At 40.3% G+C, this 24,896-nt stretch overlaps 1 protein-coding gene across 3 annotated transcripts in view; it reads right to left on the reverse strand.

Annotated features, from left to right (window-relative positions):
• The window catches only part of ABCB7 (ATP binding cassette subfamily B member 7), a 47,061-nt gene that overhangs the window by 13,837 nt on the left and 8,328 nt on the right, over nucleotides 1–24,896 (reverse strand). The window contains exons 1-8 of one of the 3 annotated variants that reach the window (XM_420301.8): nucleotides 22,536–22,694; nucleotides 16,608–16,685; nucleotides 14,974–15,060; nucleotides 9,232–9,351; nucleotides 2,167–2,299; nucleotides 1,466–1,734; nucleotides 600–688; nucleotides 429–516 (exon numbers count right to left, since the gene is read on the reverse strand). In XM_420301.8, the coding sequence (XP_420301.2) occupies nucleotides 429–516; nucleotides 600–688; nucleotides 1,466–1,734; nucleotides 2,167–2,299; nucleotides 9,232–9,351; nucleotides 14,974–15,060; nucleotides 16,608–16,685; nucleotides 22,536–22,670 (999 nt within the window). In that variant the 5' untranslated portion in view covers nucleotides 22,671–22,694. Of the gene's footprint in view, nucleotides 1–428; nucleotides 517–599; nucleotides 689–1,465; nucleotides 1,735–2,166; nucleotides 2,300–9,231; nucleotides 9,352–14,973; nucleotides 15,061–16,607; nucleotides 16,686–18,211; nucleotides 18,890–22,535; nucleotides 22,695–24,896 lie in introns of those variants that run through there. The other 2 variants (XM_040700139.2, XM_015278590.4) reach the window with 2 other exon arrangements.

Genomic DNA, 24,896 nt, shown 5'->3' on the forward strand with positions numbered 1-24,896 from the left:
CAGCAGAAAATCCAATAGAGACCTATTCCTTCATGTGAAAATTGCAACAGTATGCTACAAAATACCAACAGGTGATGAAAACAGCACACATGGTCATTTGAGAAGACAATATGTAGCAGGCTGACGTTCAGAAGATAATTTTTGGAAAAGAGTCTTTAAGACAAAGTTTACACTTTCCATAAACTGATGGTTGAGGCAATTCAGTCATGAAGCACTTATCACTCTTTGGCAGCTGAGAGATTTTTAAAGCCCCACTGTCAACCTTCATGATACTCTACCTACAACTTCCAAGCAGCACCCTTTAAATGAATGGTTTTTATAAACATACGCTATAGTTCCAAATATGTAGCCCTATAAAAGGTGAATCTTATGACTCACTTTGCTTAGGCTTATACAAACAAGAGCCGAGCAGAAATGACTGGTCTTACCTTCACAGTCTCATAATTCAGTAGTGAGTCAATTGCAGCATTACCTGCATCATTATCTGCTTTGTTCATTTCTATTCGAAACTTGGTCCTGCAAAATGAAGGCTTAATACAATCAAAAGTTCAGGCCGAGGCAACACTAAGCACTCCAATGAATCTGAGGGGATGCCTTACCTCCACTGCGTAATTCCTATCGTGAAGGCTGCATATGCTCCCAAAGTCCCCAAGGTAACTAATGCAAACTCTGCTCCACATTTGTAATACTAGAAGATTTAAAAAAAAAAGAGGTAATAGTTTAAAAAGCTTCACTGTTGTCCCCAAAATCATGATATCTCAGCTCCACGGGCAAGAAGACTGAAGGTCCCTCCCCGATTTGAACAGCTTAAGACTAAATACAGGCATAAACTCAAAAGGAAAGCAGCAAGAATTGTGTAGACTTAAAAAAAAAAATACACAAGAGCTAGAGAATTACAATACTAGAAAGTTACTTTTCCTATTATAAAGCATAAATGTTGCTGTTTTCATAAGTATTTGTTCTCATGATTCTTACGTAGATTTGGATAGAAAGCTGAAGACAGCAGGAGAAATAAATGGCCTTGCAAAACAGCTTGCAATGTTTTTTTTCTACCTCAGAGCACATAAGGAGAGAAAAGCCAGAAGAAATTCAGGCTGGCTGTTAGCTTAATTTGCTACTTCCAAAGGTTATAAAAATTTAACCCGATATCAACAGTGTTTTTAACTTTCTTTCTTACATTCAAATCCTTCCAAAAAAGAATGGGAATAAGCAAAACTTTCTTTTAAATTTCTATTTCAGTCTAAACTGCATAGCCAAGACTTAGATCTTGGCATACAAACACCTGATTTCAAATACAGTAACTACATTTGAAAATTGCATATTACTTCCCTCTATACTAGCTGTTATCATAACCAACCTCTAAATTCAATAATTACTTTTCCTAATACTCTGTAGACTTTGCTAAAAGAAGCATTGGTGTTTTATTACTAAGCAAGACAATTCCAGCTCATGAACACACACTTACCAGAATTCCACTGACCAGTGCCACTTCAAACATGGTAGGTCCCAAATTAAATACCAGTGCACTGAGAACAAAACTGATGCCTCTTGTACCTCTGTCAATAGTTTTTGACAGTGCTCCAGTTTGCCTGCTTAGATGGAATGCTAAATCCAGGTTATGAAGATGCAGAAAAACGTTCTTTGCTATCCTTCGGATTGAATTTTGAGCCACTTTCCCAAATACTGCATTCCTAGCTTCATTAAATAATGCTGCCCCAGCTCTTGAGATGCCATCTAGAAAAGGATGGAAATTTAAAAATAAAAGATTTTTTTTTTCAAATTCTTTGTCCATGAAAATATAAGATTCACTCTTTACACAGCTTCAAATATTTTTATTTCACGTCTAATTTATATTTAATTGGTTCAAAAATGTTATTTTTCATTTATAAACCACTGCATGCGCATTCTAGATTAGTTCCGTTCTCACCTGGTTTTAGCAAAGGATAGAATTTATAATCACTGATTGTTCCTATAAGCATTATTTCATCTTCTAACTGGAATACCAGAAGTAAACTCACAGAATATTGGAAGTAAGACATCAACACAGAAGTCACTATGGCATAACTACCTCAGATGCTTAGCAGCGCAAAGGTGGGAAGCTCTACTATCCCTCTACCTTAGCAAAAATAGCAAACATCTACCTACAGATCTGGGAATCCCACTTACAGCCTATGAGAACTGCAGTTGCCACGGTTGCGACTGTATTTGGTGCATCGCTCAGGTTCAGCACGTTTCCAGATACCTGGTTGAGGCTGTCTACTGCATATTTAAACATGAAGGGAACCAGTATGTTCATAGCCTAAAAGTAGAAGAACACCAGTTAGTCCGTATGCATTGAAACATACCTATTGCCGCATGAATATTTTTTCTAAGTTAGCTGTACTGTTATATTTAGTTCTTAAACACTTTGTGCCAGTGGTACGGCTCTCTGGATCTCAAGTACAGTATCCTCTATACTCTTAAGTCTTTACTCCCAGTACTGCAGGGCCATCTGCGTGTCTCACACAATCAGTTTCTATCCAAAAAAAAAAAACCCACCAAAAAAGCCAACAAGCCACCCACCCCTTGCTACCTCCAGGTCAAAGCTCCATTTAAACCAAAGGAAATAAGTGAGTCCACTCTTTACCTCAATATTTAAAGAACGCTTTCCATTCACAGCACTAACTTAATATCCACACTAATGCCAACAGTGACACAAAAGGCCTTCCATAAAAGGCACTGTGAATTACTTCAACAATATGAGCTTTCAAACAGAACACCTCAATCATATCCATACCAACCACATGGTATGTCACTAGATTATTTTGTGTGAACACCTAAACCCAAATGCATCTAGACAGCGATGTCTTCTTTACACCTGAAAAAGGTACTGTTAAGATGCATAAACAGAGCAACTTCTAGATTATCTTTTTTCAATTTGCCCTTGAACAATTAGAGTGTAGAAGAAAAATACTGACAATCTTTAAGAAAGCATAAAAACCTTAAGCCTTAATATTTCATTGTTACACCACTCATTTATACCAATAATGAAAAATACCATTAAATTTAATTAACACAATTCATCCAAGCCACTTCTACCTAAGATTTTGAAATAAGTTATTAAAGGTTCCTAGCAGTCGAACAAGCACCTTAAATTAAAAGTCTTATAATCATGGAAGATGTTTAAAGACTTTACAGTCAGCTGACCTTGCTTAAAAGGATTTTATTTTATTAAGGTAATAAGGAAAAAAATGCAGGCAGATGACAAATTATTTCATACGGTAACAAAAAACAGACTGACAAAACTATTTCATCTCTCTCCACCAAATGTTTTGTACGCCCACTCACATCTCAATTGTATTTAGGGACATCAGTCACAGATGAACGTCCATTGAAAAAAAATGAAGTTAACTGGATCAAACTAGGTTTCATGTGAAAAGAGTGCTAAAATCTTTTATAAAGTCAGTCTAAATTCAAGTTGGAAGTGGGACTCAGAGCTATCAAATATTCTCAGTGTTAAAAACCACTGTAAGTACTGAAGACTAGCACTCAACCAAGTGAGAAAACTGCATTTTTGGAAGTAAGCCTTTAAACTAAAGGGTTAAAGAAAACCATTGTGTTACTTTCTTTAATTCGCTCTGTTTACTTTTCAACATTATTTTAGGCAAGAGCTTCAAATGCAAATGGAGAAGGAATTCTCTCTTCTTCCTTTCTTTCTCTCCTCTCTGAAATATACCAAGCAAAATAAATATATAGAAAAAGACAAGAAAATTCTCAGCACAGCACACTCCATACAATCCCTGAGAGAAGACAGATGCGATATAAGACATGGAGGTTAGATTATTGCTGATTAGCTCGTGGTTGAAAACAGAAACCAGGTGAAAGAGTAGGTCCTGTTTCAAATATACTCCTCCGAAATTTACCCACTGCAACCCTCACAACAGCCCTCTTTCCACAGAACTGTGGAAATCTCCCTTGGAAAAAAAAAAAGAGACAACAAATACCAAACAATCAGTACACAACAGTGACTGATAACTTCAATTATACAACAGCAGAAGAACAGGTTACTGTCATAATGTGCTTAAACGTTACACATGGAGCCCCACAACTCAGAATGCATTAATAGAGATGTTGAAGCTGTACAACAGTGGAATCCAAAACCCCCACTCTCTACCACAGTATAATAAAAAACCAAGCTATTATTCCCTTCACAGTAACTGAAATTCCATTTTTGGTGGCATTTTGTTCTTAATAAAGAAGAATATACTACCATCAGTGTTACAGTGATGACCAACATGACAAGGTGCAGGTTTTCCTGGGAGAGAGTACTCAGTGGAAAATAAGAGCACTGTAAGGCAGATTGTCTTCATTTCCTGCAGGTTCTCACCAATCTCTCTGCAGGGATTTTACTCATCAGTAGACAACGCTGCGCTACAGGTAGTTCAGAAACAGAACCACCGATATATTTTAAAGTCCATCTAAAGAAGAAAAAAATGCATTCTTTAAACCCCAGTTTTCCTTCACAATTAATTTAACAGTTAACTTTGCAGAAATATCTCCTTTCACATCAATATAATTCTGTCCAATAGAGCATTAAAAGCCTAGTCTCAGGCTGTAGTTGTTCTGACTCCTGCAGGGTAACGTTTGAATAATAGGCAGCGTAGCACTGCATTTCATTAGCCATCACCACAGTCTGCTTTCCAGTCACAAAGAGAAAAAAAGTTAATCTCAAAAAGTTTATTGCAAGAGAGATGAGAACATGATTACGAACAAGCCTTTCTTACTTAATTTGTGAAGTCAATGAGATCCTGTTCACATTCATAGAAACAAAATTTGGCCAGTCTTTTGCACAAACTGCAGCTATCCCTCATAGCCTGGATCTGCTGGCACAGAACACAAAGCTTTTAGCACACCCAGGTACACTAGGAAAAGCTCCTGTGCACAACAACTGTCTTATGCAGTGTACTTACAGAGGTTTCCTTTCTCTTTCTGATGCCTGAAAGCTTGATAATAATCCCCATTTAAGTCTTTTTTTTTTAATAATAGATAGAAAGTGTTCACATTTATTTATAATTCTATAAGCTAATCCCTGTCTAAATTTATTGGAAAGCAAGCAGCACCAATGAAGTCATCTCAGCTTAACAGTCCACATTTAACAGCAGGTTATAGTGCAGTACATCATGCTTAAATGAGTTCAAACTTCTTTTTTTTTCTAAATGACTGCACTGTTTTAAGCTGATAATGCACCATCATCTCTGCTCCCATGCGAGACTGCACTACTTTTAGGACAAACAGTCTTATCTTTCATTTTGCTTTTCCCAGTACTTCTTGTTTAATAAAGATGATGAATTAGTGACAGGCTGAGCTCCAACATGATAAAACCGGTCTACAGTGTTGCCAATAATCCAATGAAAAACATCAACATGAAGACGAGTGAATTTATCTCTGGACCAATATAAACGTACATACTCAACAACTCCAGTTGGGGAAGTATGAATAGAAAATTCCATCCCTTAAGGCAAGATAGGTATAAAAATTTAGAAAATATAGTCCAAATGAGGGAACAATCTACTAGCTTCATGCCTTCTTCACATCCACTAATTACCTAAAGCACACTTCTTCAGTAAGAATTTTAAAAAAAGTTTAGAAATACTTCTCATCCATAATTTCACAAAAAACTAACAGTTCCTAAAGGTTTATTGTAATTATCTAACTCCATGTAATCACAAGAGTGCAAACGATGATGCACACTTACATAACTGATCAGAGATGTAATCATCTTTGCACACAGACATTTACAGTTCTACACTCACCTACTTAGCCGAACAACTTATTCTTGTGAAACTTACAGAATCAGAAGTCAGTAGAAATGCAAACAATCTGAAAGATTTCTCTGGCTCATGAATAACACATGCTTGGTGTGACCACGAGGCCAAAAAAGCACTGCAGACTGACAGCGGTGACAAGAGATTCTGTCACATCTATTTGTCTAATCCGGGTCCTCAGGAGTGAGAGCACTTTTTCTTCTTGTGCCACAGAAGAAACAGGGAAGAAGAGAAGTAAAGGATTTACTGTACATATCCCAGTAGACAAAAAAAAAATGAGAGGGAATGTTGAAAAAGGAAAAACCATAAAACCTGTGAAGGCTAATCTATGTGTCTGAAAACATAGATAATGCCTTGTGTTCTCTTTTTACCTGTCTTACCGTTGCATCTTCCACATCACACAAGTCTAGATAGGCTATAAATATTTAAGATAAAAATTTAAAGCATGTCATAATATAACAAGTCTTCAAAGGGAAAAAAAATACCTTCCTAGCCCTGGAGCAGACTCCATCCTGTCAACTCTCAGTCATAAAAAGCTATACAAACAGCTCACTCTGAAGGCTAACAATACTACTAGCACTTATGTGTAGACAAAGAGGAACCAAAAATCACAATAATCTGTTCAATGACAGGCAACCGGGCCCCACTAAAGGAGTCAAGACAGATTATAACTGCAGGCTCTTCGGAAGCTGCACACACACTGGCTTTTGTTTTGAAATCGAATTTTACTGAACTGGAAGACTGAAAGAGATAAGAAATAAGACAAATTATTTCACAAGCAGCAGAAAAAGGGAGGTATGATCTGCAGCTTCTTTGTGTTTTGTGGGTGAGTCCACAAACTGGCGTGAGGTCCTATATTTTTTCCTTTGGCTGAGGATTACTGTGGTAGTTTTGCACAAAAACTTGAAGCTATCCTACAACCTCTTTCTCAGAGCCACAGCTACTATCTTTCCTCAAGAAGCGAAACTTAGCTATATATTAGTATATATAGGTATAAAATTCAAACTCCTTTGTCAGATCTCAAAATAAATTGGCCAGAAGGCTTAAAAGAAGAATTTCTTGTGATGGAAGGTGACCAGTAACAGGCATTGTGATCATACGGTTCTCTGTGCAAAAGCCCAAAGAACAAGCAACCTTTACAGCAAACGCATACCAAGGATGGAAATCCTTCAGATGCAGACAAGTTCATAGTGAACAAAGAAAGCAGGCCAGGACTGCAGCAAGGAGAAAGACACACTGGCATTCTTGTACTGACAACTGAATAGCAGCGAAACTTTAACTAACTGCTTGTGTGGTCTATTAAGTACCTTGTAATTAAACCCACAAGCAAACTGAATAAAGGGTCCCAGATCAGATAATGAGGAAACTGCATGGACCATGTAAAAACCTGTGCAATTTACAGGTAAGCTGATTTGTATTTAATTTTCTGTAGGACAAAGTGACCTTTAACTCACCATGGAAGAAAAGCAATGTTCAGGGCTCAGAGATGCAACACTTTCTATAGCTCTCTGCAGTCTACTGCATGTCAGTTAATGCCACAATAACTATGTTCATATGAGCACATGTAGAATATGAAGCAATTTAAGAAAATTTACCCCACAAAGTAAAAGGAGATACAGTGCAGGTGATGAGGGTCAATGTGTTAAATCAAAATTATTTTGAGTTCTAATAAAGTTTTGCAGTTACAGAAAAGCACAGCTCGAAGATTTCCACAAAAACTTTCAGCCCAGAGTTATAACATACATCTGTTGAGAGCTTATTGTGTGTTTTCTAAATGAAGCTCTTGTTTGCCAAAACAAACATTCTGACAAAACACTTTAACAGGCACTTCCTAAAACTCAAGGAAAGCTCAACAGCTTTTCTGCTCTCTCCTTTCGGGAAGCTGTACTGAACCTCAGTGCTTCCAGGCTAAACTAGAAGTAGGAAATTTAAAAGAACAGTTAGGACACATTCCAACATCCAGTTACTTCCCTAAAGAGCAATTATTAGATGTCTGATTTTCTGACAGGGTACTGGGGAAAACTTGTCTCTCACAGTAGATTTCAGTTTTAAACCAAACGCCTCGTTTGCATTCTGACCAGCTGCAGTTCAAGTCCAACATGACATGGCATGCCTAATTAGGAACTGAAAAAGCCAAAATGCCTAACTAACCTCTCCAGTGAGGAAGCAGTGCTATAACAAACTACAAAGAACAATTATTTCCAAGTCCAAAGAAACAGAAAGCCTTGAGTGGCTATCTGCCACGTATGAGGAACCTACCTGGAGATCACCATGATTGAGCAGTGCTACTGCTGCTACAACAGATGTTACTTGCACTGAAAAAAGTTTTAAGCAACATCACTAATGTCTCAGACCACACAAGAAAACAGCATTCATTAAAGCAATGGAGGGAAGAACTCCACGCCACCCTTCAAGCAAATGAGAAAGTACAAAAAAAGTACTTAAACTTCTTTCAATATTGTCTTCAGATTACTATCTGCAATACCAATAAGAGGCTTTGAAAAGAAACTCAAGAGAATTTGCATATGCATCTGTAGATGGAGTGTACTGAAAAGTAGATCATACACAAGCTTAACAAACCAACAATTTATAATCAGTAAAACATTATTGTGAGGGTAATGACATGGTATATTAAAGCAAAACACTCTCAGCACGTTCATTTCAAGCAGACAGCTTCCCAGATAGTTTTGAGTATACACACAAGCAGCACTTTATAGAGTAAGGATGGAAGTTTGCTTGTACAAACATGCCATATTCTGTAAGTCGTCACCTGCATTATCAGCAACTTCCTGAACAGCAGCACAAACCAGAATATCTCTTGGAGACAGTACCAGCTACCACCTGATAGATTGTTTCTACCAGAAAGTGCTGTACACCAAAAGATTGGCCTTTCCTTTTCAGTTCAAATAAACGAGCACATTTCTTTTCCAAGTACTCTTCTTTTATCACCTACATAACTCAAGTTTGTTTCTTTGCTCTTTTCACAACACAGCAATGGTGCCGAACGCTGATAAGGAAATACAGCAAGACTAACTCAAGTGCTAAAACTCATTGCTAAGCAGCACCTACTTCAGCTTATCCCATCAAGATGCTAATATTAGCCTCATGTTCGGTAAAAACTTCCCTATTTAGGAGGAAGTTGGTTGAGCCATATGTCTCAACGATGCTTACAAAATTTATTTCCAATATATTTAACTAAATGTTTTGGGTTTTTTTTTTTGTTTTTCTTTTTCCAAAACATTTTTTGCATCAGCTCACATTTCCCCTTCTGAATCATTCCTACAAGGTTTGCACTAAATTTAAATTATATCCTTCATTAATCTGTGCAAAGCTTTTGCACGCCTATTTCCTTCTAACAGCTAATAAGCACTAACTTCGTTGCAGCAAGAGTTTGAGTTTCACAACACGACGAAACACTTGTTCTTACCTTAGCACTTGCTAAAAACCCCAGAGATATGGCTACTCTGGCTCGCAGGTCTGGTCTGTCTTTGGGCCACACGTAAGACAGCATCGCTCTGACAATCTTTTTGGCATCTATCTCTTTCAGCTATTGAAAAGAACAAAGAAAGGCATCACATTATAAAGAGACTCCCACAGCAAAATAACAGTGTAATTAAGAATTAATTGTGTAGATTTGGATAACTTTGGTACTGTATTCGATAGGGAGACAGTTCTTAACGTTCGATATTAGGACCACCTATTAATACTTCGAGCTGTAAGCTTTTAGGTTTATATACATGACACTGATAAAACAGATTAATTGTTCTTAATTAATGTGTTCTCAGGAGTGCAAGTAAAACAAAAATGGAACAGAGAAAGACAATTAACCATAGCTGAAATGGTTCACAGAACAAATAAACAGATTTTTTTTTTTTAATATTCCCAGTATTTCTGCACAGAATGCAAGGGCTTGCTATGCTTTCTTCAGAAGCTGTTATAACATAGTACAGAGGCAACCAAGGGGAAAATGAATAAATAAATAAATATATTAACAAACAAAAATTAAGGCAAAAAAAGAAGTATAAAAGGTAAAGAAAGTAGTCTGGAGAACACTGAGTTGCAATTAAATGCACTGTTTAAAAAGAAACCACTACAATTACAGGAATTCTTATCTCTAAAATTGAGCACTTGCAGCAGCACATAAATTGAACAGAGTATGATTTTCAGTTCAGACTATTTGGTTGCATTACTGCAAATTTAAGCATTTCCAACCCCATTTGTACAGATTTTGGTCATTCTATTACCTTTGCAGGTAAGTGAGAAATCCCTTTTTTTTTTTTTTTTTTGCAACATCTCCTAAGACATGTTTTCAGGAACACAAAAGTGCTCCTTCAATGAGTGTCTAATGAAGTCAGTCCTAGCTACTAACAAGAGAACTGGTCTAGCTGCCCTTGATCAGCTTCAACTACCATCCCCTCATGTAACAGAAGGGCCTCTGAATCTGGGTAAGTGGGCTTTATGAGGCTTTTAAGATGTACAGAACTAGTTAAGTTCATTTGTTGCTATGTTTTAGGGTTTTTTAAATGAACTCTACAAATGAGTTCTCACAATTGAGATAACAGACCTTCTGAAGAATTTATTTAATTTTTTAGATAAGGATAGGTTATTTTGTAGATAGACTGACCGTATCACTTACACCTGTGAAATATTCCATCAAACTCCAAAGCTAAAACAAAGATAGCCAAGCAACAATAAAAGTGCACACAGTGCACATGCAAGTGGCAAAGCCTTATTCTTTGTGTTGGATACCCTGGAGTTAACGTCAAAGACATGCAGGTTATCTAAAGCTGAAGGGAGGGTAGCAAGTAGCAGCTAATCTCTCTATTTCAGGCACTATTTTGGAACTGGAGAGGAAGAAGAAAAAGTCAGTCCTTACTTTAAGGTGATTTTTCACTACAGAAGCCCCTAGAAAGGGGAATTTTACAATGTGCTTTAATATTTCCCTCACTAGTTTGTGTGTCTCACACATTAGGAACTCAATTTTGAGAACAGAGCTAATTAGAATAAAAATTCTCTGTTAAGATCTGGGGTGAAAGAGTGAGAAAGGAGTTCTGTTAAGAAGTAAGACAACCAGTGAAGCCAATCCTACAAGTATAAGCTTTTAAAAGCTTGCGGAAGTTCATCCCAGTGTTCGTAGTCACTGACTTCAAAGACAACCATCAGGAGAAATATTGTATATTGTCAACAATTGCAAATATATTTGAGCATTACAAAGCATAAGCACATTTCAAATGACTTTAAAAAAATTGATATAATCAAAGACTTAAGGGAACAGAGGATGCAGAATTACTTCTGCTTTGTCCTACCCGCTGAGGACATGGAGGTATCTGCTACAGCACATATATGAATCTTTCAATTTGAGCTAAGCATATGCATAAATAGCATTTCAAACATTTGGAAAATATCTTTGATCAGCTCTTACAGATTAAAAAGGAAGGTAAAAAAAGTGGTATCCCATTAACACAGAAGACGTTAGCACAACCAGTGCAGTTCTCATTATATGCTGCTAGTGGATAGTCAGACTTTGTACAGAAAAGCTATTAAAAAGAAAGAAGTACATTGGCTGCAAACAAGGAACCCATTTCAGCTTTTTCATGGCTCTGAACCGCGACAGAAGTCAGAAGCCAGTCAGTCAGTTGCCAAAGGCCTTGCAAAGGGACAGGAAGAAATATCAAAGGAGATGCAAAATGCGTGCACACTACATCAAAGTTTACCATGAAATAAATGCTACTCCTGTACAGAAACACAAGTTGAATATTGACTGTGCAAGTGACAACATTAAGAATTAAAATGAGCAATCTGTTTAATGGGCTGAAGTTCTTTTTAGATTTTCTGGGGTATATAAATGTTAAGAAAAAGGTGCTTATTTTCTTCCGAGGCTTATTTCTAAAGAAATGGAAGTAACAGAAGGAAAAGCATTGAAAGTACAATACAGCAGGTAGCAAAGAGAAGTCTTTATAAAGACAGCTGCAGCCTGCTTTTTAAATACTGCAAAATACTTAAGACTTATTTGTGAAGGAACAAATACTGTCTCTCTTCCCGTCCCTGACTGTTCCAGATTTGACAACTTCTAGAACACCTAAAAAAAAAAATACATAATAACTTCTGTTCACAATCTCCTACACTACTGAGTACTGCAAAGCATTCAGTGGGCTGGCCCTGTGACTTCACATACAAAGTTTATGCTGAGAGGAAGATCCATCAGAAGCACCATGGACAAAAGTAGTAGCTTGACTCGCATATAAGCTGTCATTGCTGACAAAGGAAAAAAGACCCTGTTCTGGCTCTCTGTGTACTCACTCAGGAAGCTGTATCATCATCTGCATTGTACCAGCAAAAGCTGTCTCACATCTGCATGAGATAATTCTGCAAGCCATTAACTGCTTGATTCCTCCTCTGCTTTTCCATCTCTTTGCAGCACTGAACTTTACAGTCCCAGATCATTTCTCAAACCACCTCTGGAGGCCACAAAACACCTCAATGAGACTATTCAGTTTATGCAACTGGCAGAAAACTCTTCAGTGTTTGTTGCTGGGTTTCAGCTCAGGAAGGAGTCAGACAATTCTGTCGCATGAGAAAAAGCATGGCTGAGAACATGAGAACATAACTTTTGAAGAAAAACAAGGTTGTTTCAGCCCGTGGTAAGCAACATGCTTTGAGTGAAGCAGCAGTACTATTTCTCAGCTGAGCCACCTTATGGTAGCTCACTACCTGACGATACAAATACTTGTTGAGCAAAACAGCAAGGTGAGGTAGGATACCTTTTCAAGCTGCCATATCAGCTTAAATGTATGTCAAACAAGCTTTGGGGAAAAAAAGTGCTTCGCCTTCTGTCTTTCTACTGTCCGTCCCTCCATGGAAGGCAAGCAGTGCCTAGCAAACCAAATAGCAACCGAGTGAAACGGTGGTAGGGGCAGGTTAATTATCTGCACTCCATCATGACTGGCAATGTTTCCATAAGAAAGTAATATATTAACTGCTTAGCAACAAGTCAGACACCACAGCTTTTATTGCTGACTGTTCTGCTTACAGAAATTAACACACACACACAGAAAGTAGTAAAATAATGCCACTGTTCTCAGTCTTCTGCACATTGGCTACTGTTGCAAGCAAAATTTATTTGTAACAAAACAGATGTGCAATCTTCCAGTTACTTGTGAGATGAAGGTAACACCTACTGCCCTTCACACACACTTGTTTTTTGCTCATCCCTAGCATTTAGCTCTTTATTCCCTGTAGCTGGCAAAGGAGGGGGAATTCAGGACGTCAGTCCCCAAATCAGTTTCTGGAACAAACAAGCTCGTCTGTCAAAGACAAGCAAACTGGAAGAGATACAGGTTTAATATTGCTGGTGTGCATTACCTCCAGTTTTTCTAGAACTATAATTCTAGGGGTAAAGATTTCTCATTGTAATCTTAGTACCAGTTTTTTTATGCACCTGTGCACGCATGGAAGAACCACACTGTCACATCAGATTTTCTTCACTCTTGCTGAGAACCTCTGAGTTTTTGTATCCACAGACACACTTTATTTTTCCTCTCTCCACGCAGGTGGTTCAGTTGAAAAAGACCTGCGTTTAGGGGAGCAGCTTTTTAAAGAGAGCACAAACAGAGCCCTGCAGCAATCCTGAAGACAGGTCAGTTGTGAAGCTGAGTATGTGATTTGCAACCGCACCGCATGAAGGCAAGTTTGTTTTAAGTATACATTAAAAATGCTTTACATGGACATGAGAAAAAAAAAAAAGAGGTTTTGACAGTGAACAGACAATATTCAGCTGATCAACATATCCAGAGAAATAAAAATTTGAGTAGGAAAAAATAATAACTAAGCTCAACAGACACATGAGAACTAGAGGGGCAACAGGGAGTGTAATGCCTCCTTCCACCTAAAGGAAAAGTGCAATTCATAATAATCATATTCAAGAACATATACAATTAGGATAATTAGGGAGATGAATAGCTTCCTAGCTTTAAAGTCTGTCTTTCCTAGGAAATATGTCAAAAGAGCCTATACACGTTGCAAGTACCGTTGTAAAATTAGTCTGAAGTTCATGCTATGTGCAGCACTGGTAATGCTACCAACTGAAAATGTCTGACTCTTCTGCATCCCCCAAGCCTTGTTCAGAAGTGATCACAGATGCTTGTTAAAACAAACTGGTTATATTTCAGGTTATGAAACTCCCTCTTATTGCAAGAGCAGTAAATGTTAGCAAATTGTCTCCTTATTTCTGCTTGTAGCGCGAACAGGTTGAGATTAAATGAAGGGGTAACTTTCAGACCAAAATTTAAGATGATTAATTCCTTTATAGCTACAGGAAAATGGATTGCCAGAACTGCCAGGCTGTGGGGAGCAAACTGCTTGAACAGGTAAGCGTGAGCAAACCAGCCCTGAAACATCCGGGATCTGCACTGAAACACGTCGTCATCACCACGGTCTTTGCTGGCCTCAAGATCCCATCAGAGCGTGTTACAAACCACTGCACAGCACCATTCTGCAAACATACACAGCATCTGATGCAGAGCAAGTGCAAAGACAAAAGTTACGTAACTCAAGCTCTTTGATTTTGTAATTTAAAAAAGGCCAAGTTTACATTGTTTCGCTTTAACCAAAAGCCTACCTCATTTCCTAACTGTAACCATGTGGGTTAATAAAGATACTGCCTCTCTTTACATACCTATCATCATTATTTTAACATATGTGTTTCCTGATTATAAATGTAGTCGAAGTATACCAGATGCATCAACATTAAATCAAAGTAAAAACACATGCACCATTTAATTAGGTTTTTCCTCCTGCTTTAAGTGCAGTTTCACCAGCTGATGTGCTAATTTGTATCCACAAGCTAATGTCAAGTCACAGGGATGGATGATTCGCAAAGAAGAACACCAGACCACATCAAACTACAATGGAACGTGCTTGGTATGAAAAAGAATTAACCTAATGCAGAGAAGTTACAAAGGAATGCAACTCTAGCATTGTATTTTAATGAAACTGAAGAACTTTGCCAAATGTTTGTAATAACTGTATTAATCTAACAGCTACATTAACAAGTAAATAGAACCTATTGTGCTACAGCGTTCAAACACCTATCTTTAATTTTTAATTAATTGCTATATGAGGTCTTCAGCACTTAAGGGAAAAAAAAACATAATAATGAAGCAATTTTTACCCCTTCCTTTGGATCTGTGTGAAGCCCTCCACCTGCATGTCCATGCCAACACATTCTCTTTTCTATCAGTTGCAAGCTTGGGGAAATCTGTGTGAAAAAGAGAAGATAATTTGCAAGAACCTCAGGAAACATGCATTTAAAAGCCAACAGAAAGAACAACCATAAGTCTGTTTTTCTCCCCTTACCCTCCAACTGACTCAGCTTGCATTAATAAAAGATCCTACCTCAAAAACCTTGCCTTGCTTAAGGAAACAATAAGAGAACTATAAATGTAGCTGTATAGGAAAGAAAATGTTCCAAGTAGCCAGAAGGTAAAGAACATTTATGTTAAAATGACACCTACAACTAAGAAGTAGAACAAAGAACATGGAAAAGAAGTTAAAGTTTTGGAAGATAAATGTACTTGGACATGTAAATAAATAAAGTGGGACATACTTAAGCAATAATCCTCTTTTCATGTGCAAAAATAACAACTCTGCTGAGGGGTCAAAAGAAGGAGATAAACTCACTTCCCACTTCTTTCCTATCAGGCTGACAGTGGCTTACTGGTACCATATGACAGATAGAAGTCTACAAGGTCCAGAGCCCCAGCTGCAATTTGGAACAGCATGTACTGGTGCAGCTGCAATACAAACCTGCTTTATAAAAACAAATGCTCCCTTCTCCTATCACATGACTAAGATGCCTTGCTAAATCAATACAGAGAAAAATTCTGAATTTATAAATCCAAGTAGATGCACTACAAAGAATAACAACTCGCTATTACTCCAATTTCCATGTGCTTGCCACAAACAATAGACATGTTAAAGCTTATCAGAAGAGTCTGCATTTTGTTCAGACGTGCTAGGTGTTTCCAACTTCCTTTCAATAAGACTTATTGACAAGCTCTTTAGGAATCTCACTGTATAGATACACTGTGATACCAAGCAAAGTTTCACATTTTTTGTATTTTAAAGAATACCTCAAAGATTATTTGACACAGTCAAAATACTCAGCAGATTTTAGCCTAAGTCTGTTCTATGAGCATTGTTTTGTTGTCGTTTTCTCATAATAGTAATAAAAAACACAGATACATTTTAACTTCATTCAAACCAAGCACACTGCTTAGAAATACAACATAATTATTCCACGAACCCATTAAAAAAAAAAAAGAATCTTCCTTATGTTTACATTAGCACTAAAGCAAGCAGATTTCACAAGAATAAGAGCCTGGCATCCTGTTGTTCACAACGATGAGAATAAATTTGCAAAGTTTCTTGATACTTCGCAATCTAAGCAGGAATTTGAAGTAATAAAGCCCTACATACTCATGGAAAACTCAGAGCTCTGTAGGCATCGGTATTTTCTATGCCTGGCAGTATGAATTTAAGTAAAAACGTAAAGTCTGTGCACTGATAAGAATTCTTTATAATGTACTGTGTTATCATTTGTTTTTAGGGATTCAAAAAGATTGTGATGGAAGTGCAAAAGCCTGAAGCTTCAAGATGCCTTCTTTTCATGAGGCGGAAATGTAACTTTCATTTAACTTGCTGTACTTCAAAATTGTAAGGGTTGGGGGGGAAGGGAGAACATGGAAAGACTCTCCAAGAATTTCCTCCTCCCCATGAGTAGGAACAAGAGAAATTTCTACCTACAGCTGATATCTCCAATAACGGCCTTGAATGACCTCCCATCAGACTCTGCCATGATCTTCGTTTGCGGGTTGGTGGAATCTATAGAATAAAAAGGAGAATTAAAAAAAATGTAACAGAGCAAAGCAGAACGTGCGCTTCACATTCAGATAATATTCATCTGGTTTAAGTAAACAAGTGCAACATGGTAACGAGGCAGATGGCTTTCTTTTTTTGACAACTGGCCACAGGAAAAGAGAATGCAAACTGGTGGGGAGCTGCTGTAAAATAAATTACATGCAACCATCAAGATTTCTAAATGACAATTCAACTTTTCCTTCTCTTAATACTCAGTCCCATCAGGCTTTGTTTATTTTGTATCATGAAAGTCCTCAAGTTTTCCCTTTCCTCTCATTTTAAATCTTCTCCCAGGTTGTCTTCTGGCTTTTTAAAATATTCTTTCGTTCTATTGTGCATAACAAATTGTTATGCTTACAGGTTCTGCCACTTCCAATCCCTCTCAGCTCAGCTGACACCACAAAGCCAATCACAGCTACAGCTCTTCCCTGGGACGAATTAGGACCACTAGAAATCACAGCCTGGCTGACAGCAGGTTTCAGGCAGGCAGGACACGAGATAGCCACCATTCACAAACTTGTCGTTGCATCTCATGGACATACTGCTAGGCACCAACTGCAGCATGCTTTACATGTTACACTGAGAGCAACTGACTTTCTGTAGAAGATTCTAGGGACCATTTATTTTCCCCAGACAAATTAACTGACAGTGCTTCCCAATGGGAAAAACAAGTAGCTCTCAGTTAGCAATGAAGATTCCACAACATCCTTCACATATTCAGTATCAAATGTTTTACTGCTCTGTTCCAACGTTAACCACACATCTCACATGTAAAAACACAAACACACAGGAAAAAAAAACAAACCAGCAAAAACTGCTCATCACCTCGAGGCAAAGGACCAATGTCACCACACATGACGCACTTATTTCCAGCACCTCCATTCTACAGCAACACACAGGAAGAAAAAAACATCAGAATTGCACACTTATCAGAGCTCAGTGGCCTGAGCGAACTGTCCTGATACTTCCCAGACCAGAGCTGAATTAAGGAGCTGCATCTGTAAGGCAGTTCATTGCAGATAACCTTGTCACTTGCTGTCAACACAGTAGATTCCATCTAAACCAACACGCCCTCCATACGAACAGTGACAGCTTCATAAACAGAAAACATAATGGAAGGAGACAAGAGATTCGAGAGACCTAACCACGTCCCAAGTTACTGCAAATTAATGTAATTGCTACAAAAGCACTGTTAGTTCAGATAAAGCTCCCACCAACGTGCAAGAGGAGGATTAAGCACTCCTTGCAGCAACCAACTGTGGCACGTGACAACAACCTAGGACCTAACACCAAATGAAGCCGTCCAACCAATACAAAAGCAGCAGCATTCTCTAACTCAGCAAAGGCAGTTACCATATGCAGACAGCATACTGACATCCTTGGTGTCTTTATGCCAACATTAATACTTCTTTAAGCAAGTGATGCAGATAAAGGACTGCTGAAACACCATGTCGTAGAGAAGGTTAGGGGCTGATGAACCAACTGCTCACCGCTATGCTTTGGCTTTTCTGAAGACAACACAGCTGGAAACTCTCCTGAGCAGTATCATTCTCTCCTGCTTGGCTTTGCAAGAAAAAGAATATATTAATCCTAAGTATTATCAAACTTGATAACTCAGAATGCATTTCTGTTGTTGTATATTCCTAGTACATGGGAACAGACAACTGACGCCCCAGCAGTTATTGGAAAGAAGCTAAGTACTGTTCTTGGAGAACGTACTAATGCACCACAAAGACATTTTACTAATGATTTATATCCTGTGGCAAATCCACAAGTTTTCCTTTGACAGAAGTACAAGAGAAACATCACAGAAACAAGTTCTGCTGAAACACCAACAGATCTATCTCAATTACTGCACTAGGCGGTCTTCAGTTGACTGGGGCTATGAACTGCTACAGAGTTAAGAGATGAAAACGGTGACAAGGGCGTATGATTTGCACAAGATTTGTGGGGAAAAGCATGCCTGGAAGATTGCAAGTTTCCCTCTTCTCTCAAGCTCTTCTTAAAAACCAAGACAAAATGAAGAACTGAACACTGACAAGGTGAGCAACTTACTCCAATGGTAAGACTTCCAACCACCACAGCATTATTAATGAAACGGGCAGGGCTGAAGCTTACACTGTTACTCTCCATACATCCCTTAAGCAGACTTAGCACTCCTCTGTCCCTCACTGCAACTCCTTCCCAATAAATTCAGACTGCAAAGGAAAGGCATACTTGACCCTTACTGCTGCAGATGATAACAGCATCACCTCAGAACTTCATCCCAGGACGAGCAAGCCCTGCTGATTTCAGAAGTCAGTGATCTATGTGGGGTACCTTAATTCTGGAGCTTTCTAACTCTGCACCATTACGCACCCTTAATGTGCTTTTCGATATGATTCTGTATACTCTAAAGGATGAAACAGATGCCTAGCATTGATTGCACATAAAAGTCATATTGCTAAAGTGTCATGACTGTTGGTGGTAGTTTAAATACTATCAATGCAAACAAGAACGGGGATTACACACTGGCACAAGGCTGAACCCACGCTTAGGAGCTTCTCTGTGGAGCACATAATGTACTATACTAGTCTAACAGGAATTGGATTGTTTTCTTTCTTAAGAAAGAATCTAATTGTAACAGAAAAGTGAAGGTAGGACTCAAAACCCTGTGCAGTACTCACATCCCAGTGTTAACTTAAGAGTGACGTACAGCAAGAAAGGAAGAGATGAATAGCAGAGAAAAACAAGAAAAGACAAAAGCATCCAGGTAAGCTGAATACATTATCTTTACAAATATAAACTGAACTGTCACAAGTATGAGCAACATAAACTCAACTGGAGACACATCTAACACCGTGCAGCTGCTCTGCACACGCATCCAGAACAAATGAAACTAAGAACATTAAATAACAACAGATTTGAAACAGATGTCAACAGATGTGAAATGATGTCAAGATGATAAACATCAGTATAATTTCACAAGATCAGGCTTCAGGTAAATAAGTAACTTCAACCGAAATACCTGCAGCTCCTTACAACTGCTTTCAGAGCAAGGGATGTCATTAACTCATGCACAAGAACGCACTATCGCATGCCATGCGGCAGGCTGGAAGGCCAAGATAACACAGGAGAAAAAATAAAGTCTCTTCTACTTTCTGCTGTTCCACTCCACAACAGCTCCCCAAGTCAGGCTTTTTACAGCTGCTGAAGTTATCTCTGAAAGAAACTCCTCAGTAAATGCCTCAACTTCGGCAGATTCATGCTAAAATAGTTATCCTTACTTATAGGCCGTTGCATCTTTTCTGATGAATGTTATTTTCCCCCATTTAAGCTTTTATTTTGGAAGCAGGGTAGAACCTATTACAAAAAGAAGGAAAACAACAACAAGCTTCCTAGAAGGCATAACAGTCACGTCTGGCCACTTTTCAAAGCCCATCACAGGGCAGTTCTCAGCAGAGGTCTGATATTCAGAAAAGAAGGTCTGACCCCTCGAACCACTGGAGGGTGACATGAAAGAACTACATCTACAGCTATACAAATTTATCTCAACAGCAAATTGATTCTGATCAGAGTTCCACAATATTGACAACATCCGTTCAGTTCCACAGTATTTACGACATCAGCTTTGCCGCTCCGTAAGCTCAGCTGTTTTCCTCTCCAGGATACAAAGGTTACACGTCCTATCACTCAGAAAAGCAGGGCTGATCAAACTGCTGAAACACGAGTGAGAGGGTAGAAGGACATGGATTATCAACGGCATCCTAACAAGTCTGCTACATTTGAATATTAAAAGGTCGGGTCATAAGCATTTATGTCACAATGACTGCCCTTTGTTACACTCAGTAAGCTAGTGCAAGAGCTAACCCATACTTCATACCTACAACAGAGCAATAGATGTCATAGAAGAGCTCTCATACATGCTAAAAATACATACACCATATGTACACGGTACATGCACAACTCACAATGTTTCACATGAAAATTAAAATACTCAAAGGATTAAAATAAGCAATTATACACATCACAATGCTTACTTTGCTGTTTGCTTGCTGTGATATTTGAAATTCCTAGGAACACAGGACAATACCAAGATATTAACATGCGTGGGAAAACACTTGGTGTGCATCAGCTTCAGCTTTCAGCTTCTCATCTTACACAAGTTTCAATGCTAAAAGCCTCCCAAATTTACTAGCTCAGTCCTGCTCGTCTCTTCTTCTAAGTAATATTAACTTGATTGCCATCTGTAACAGAACTCTGCCTGTCAGAGGCAATAAATCAAGGTGACAGTGAGACGTTCGTCATAAACAGCAGTGCTCTTGGAAGAAGGATAAAAGGCTTAAGGTTATTATCAAGCAGAACTAATAGCTATCCGAGAATTTATGGAAAGTTAATTCATTTGATCTCTGAGATGCACTTCCTTCACTCACATTGAAAAACACATATGAATTATTGAAAGCTGGACTCATTCAATTTGAGATACGTACTCAATTCTTTACTTTGCAATCAAAATCATTCACTGGAACATGCTGACAGAAAGAATTCCAATTTGTACCTTAGTTACAAGCGCTCGCCTTCAGCATGAAGCTTATAACATCCAAAGACAGCTGTGGCAACCCTCAATGCAAGAATACTGTCAAACTTGTTGCATGCCCCGCTGGAATTAGAGAAGATGGATGCTGCTCTGGTACTAGCACAGTGGAACCACATTTTCAATAAAGATTTTGAGGATGGAAACCGTTTAGACTATAGAAGTTGATCTGATGCTCACATTTAACTTAATTCCTACGCTGGTAGCAGACTAAAGAGTGCTTTACTTTTTAAAAGTTAAACTATTAGAAGTGTGGGAACAGAACTACTGCCCAGACACTGAGAAACGGATGGGGATAAGAAAGGAAAAAAGGGAATAACAAAGAGTTGACTGCTCCAAAATATAGAGAAGCAAGCAAACCTAAACTGAATGTATTCAGCCATGTGCAAAGGAGCAGTCAACTATGAAACTGTTCCCTTAACACAGGTCTTTTAGTCCCACGTTTAAATGCTGAAACTAAAAGGTAGCTGACCACAAAACTGATGTCAGACTCAAAAGCTAAATCTTACCCTCCCAGTTTAACGCTACCAGCAACTTCCCTATGAAGTGAGCCTTCGTGCTGGAACAGCAACTCTTCCTGAGCAAGCAAGTTGCAGAACTGCTGAGGAGAGGCTGTAAGCCACGTGCTTTAGAAAGCCAGCTGGAAGAAGCTGATTTTACCCGACACAAAGCTCTGGCAATCTTTGCAGCTCAGCAGCGTGAAAGTTTTGCTTTCCACTGCCACAACACGCAGCCAAAAGACCCAGCCCCTCTAATGCCAGGTTTCGCTTCCAGAAGCACGCGCCGGCCGCAAGCCCTCAGCGGCAACGCTCAGCCTGGCAGGGTCAGGCCGGCCCCGAGGGTCAGTGCAGCGCAGCACAGCACAGCACAGCACAGCGCTTGGCGTCCCCGCACCCCGCCGCCTGGACGCAGGACACGCAGCTCGGCCAAGCAGCGCGCCCAAGGTTCCCAGACGCGATGCGCTCACACAGCTGCCAGGCCCCGAGGTGCAGCCCGGGCCGCGCGGCGCAGCCGTGCGCCGAAGGCCCAGAAGACGGAGCCCAACAGCACCCCTGAGGTCACGAAGAAACGAGGGAGCCGGCCGCCGCTCGCACATACGGATTTCCAACGCCCGTCCACAAAGCTGCGAGCGGACGCGGGGCACAGGACAGCAGGACCCGTTCCCCGACGGCAGCTCCGGCACGGCGCCCTCAGCGCCCACAGCCCAGCCCAGCCCTCCCCTCCCGCCCTGCCCCACGCACCGTGCCGCTGCCCGGGCCCCGCCGCCGCCCGCTCCCCGCGAACCAGCCGTGCGCGCAGGCGGCGGCCGCCGGAGGCCGCAGCAGAGCGATGGCGAGGAGCAGCCGGCGCGGACAGGAGGCCGCCTGCAGCACCATCTTGGCAGCGGAGCGCGGGGGGTTGTGGGACGGCGGCGGAGCGCGGGGAGGGGCGGGGCGGCAGCGCGGCGGCACCCGACGGGGCGCGCTCCCGCCCGGCACGAGCGTGCATGGCGGATCTCGTCACGCGAGGCGGCTGCGGCTCTGCGCGGCGTTTTTATTCACGTAAAAATTTCTTCAAAGCCACCGGAGCTCCACTGCCGGTGTTGTTGTCCCCGAGGGAGAGTCGTAAGCTCGTTTGTGGGGGAGAAAGGCAGGAAGACGGAGATGAGCAGGAGGACGGCTGGCTTTAAGCTGATTTTTAACGAGGCAGGCTTTTTCCTCCCCGCGCTCTGATACGCAGCTTTGCTCCTGCCCGGGATTCGGTTTAAACGACGGAGGCGGCGTTTCTCTGCCGCTGATCTCATTGTTCTCCACGACTGCGCTCAGCACGGCACAGCCGGAACAGCGCCGCCCAGCGGCGTCGCTCGGACACGTCAGTGCCAGGCTCAGGGCTGCCGGGCGCCCGCCTCCCCGTGTGCCCTTTTCGACGTGGCGGTCGGAGCAGCAGCAGGTGAGGGATGTGACCTCGCCTGGGACACGCAGGACGCCCAGCGCAGGCTGACCGACGCTTCGTTTAGAGCGATGTCCAGTTTTTGTGCCGAATTTCAGCAGGCCTTGCTGAGGTAGCCTTGATACATCCAGTATGGACACCGTGTGCTCTGGATAGAGCTGTGCTCAGCTGTACGATACGCGTCCGCTGTTTCCACCACATGAGGCTCTCTGTATGGACTTACCAAGGGACACTATTTCCACCACATTAGGCTCTCTGTATGGACTTACCAAGGGACGCCCTGGCTGTGTACAGCAGAACCCTGAATGGTGCTCTCGTGGCACTTAACGTTGATCTGCTGCCTTTCTCATGGAGATCCACAAAATCACTTGGAGAACTTGTCAAACCTCACAGTATCAGACAACTGGACTATTACAGCCTTTCCTTAGGTAAAAGGAAATGAGAATAACAGGTTCCATACACCCTTACAGAGCCAATTATAGAACCTGTTACATACTTTCCATGAGACACTAACACTGAAGATGGAAAATACTCATTCTAGCATTCAATTCATACTCCCTTTAAGTACAGGCTAGCACTAATTTCGGTCTAGTATAGTTTTAATGTTCTCAAGCCAGCACTGATTACATGAGAAATACATACATTCCTTTCATGAAATACAAATGGGAATTTGGCCTTCTAATTGAATATTCAAAATGAAGTCCTGCCATTCATCTAACGCTGGAAAAAGCACCCACATCAGAAGACTGGCGGAGAGGAGGCGATTCATTATCAAAAAGCCATCAGAAGTGCTAAATATTGAGCTTAGTTCACTGATAACTGAGGGGTGACTATAGCCCTGCTGTAAGCATTTGGACAGGGTGAGAAATTAGGAGCAATGATAGAAGGAGCGAGTACTGGATGTAATGGGATCAAATTAAATACAGGGAAGTTAAGTATCTGGCAAAGAAGTATTTAAATTGGAATGAGATAGGCAAAAAAAATCCAAGATGGGACAGCTGAGAGAAGAAGAAAAGAGGGGCCATGCATACACCTCAGTGGTCAGAAATCAGGATAACAAAGCTCATGATGTAGATCCAGAAGGATAGCATGAGAGGTTTTTCATGTTATAAACTCACACCATTTCAAGCAGCTTGCCATGAAAAAACATACATGCTTCTCTGCAGAGTTAACTGCAGAAGCAGAGGATCTCCTTGTATAACTCAGACAAAAATCAATCTCTGCTCAGAATAAATGACAAGACAAGATTAGTAGAAGAAATAGAAGCCCGAGGAATGGTAACAACTCATCACAGAGGAGATTTGTGAATAGAAACCTAAAAGGTCTCTAATCGGGATGTTTCCTACACCAGCTCCCACAAAATATTATCATAGAATCACCAAGGTTGGAAAAGACCCACAGGATCACCCAGTCCAACCATCCACCCATCACCAATGGTTCTCACTAAACCATGTCCCTCAACACAACATCCAAACATTCCTTGAACACCTCCAGGCTCGGTGACTCCACCACCTCCCTGGGCAGCCCATTCCAGTGCCTGACCACCCTTTCAGAGAAGCAGTATTTCCTAATGTCCGGCCTGAACCTTCCCTGGCGCAGCTTGAAGCCATTCCCTCCAGTCCTATCACTAGTCATACGAGGGAAGAGGCCGACCTCCAGCTCACTGCAACCTC

This window comes from Gallus gallus, chromosome 4, assembly GCF_016699485.2.
Source record: "Gallus gallus isolate bGalGal1 chromosome 4, bGalGal1.mat.broiler.GRCg7b, whole genome shotgun sequence".
Taxonomy (NCBI): domain Eukaryota; kingdom Metazoa; phylum Chordata; class Aves; order Galliformes; family Phasianidae; genus Gallus; species Gallus gallus.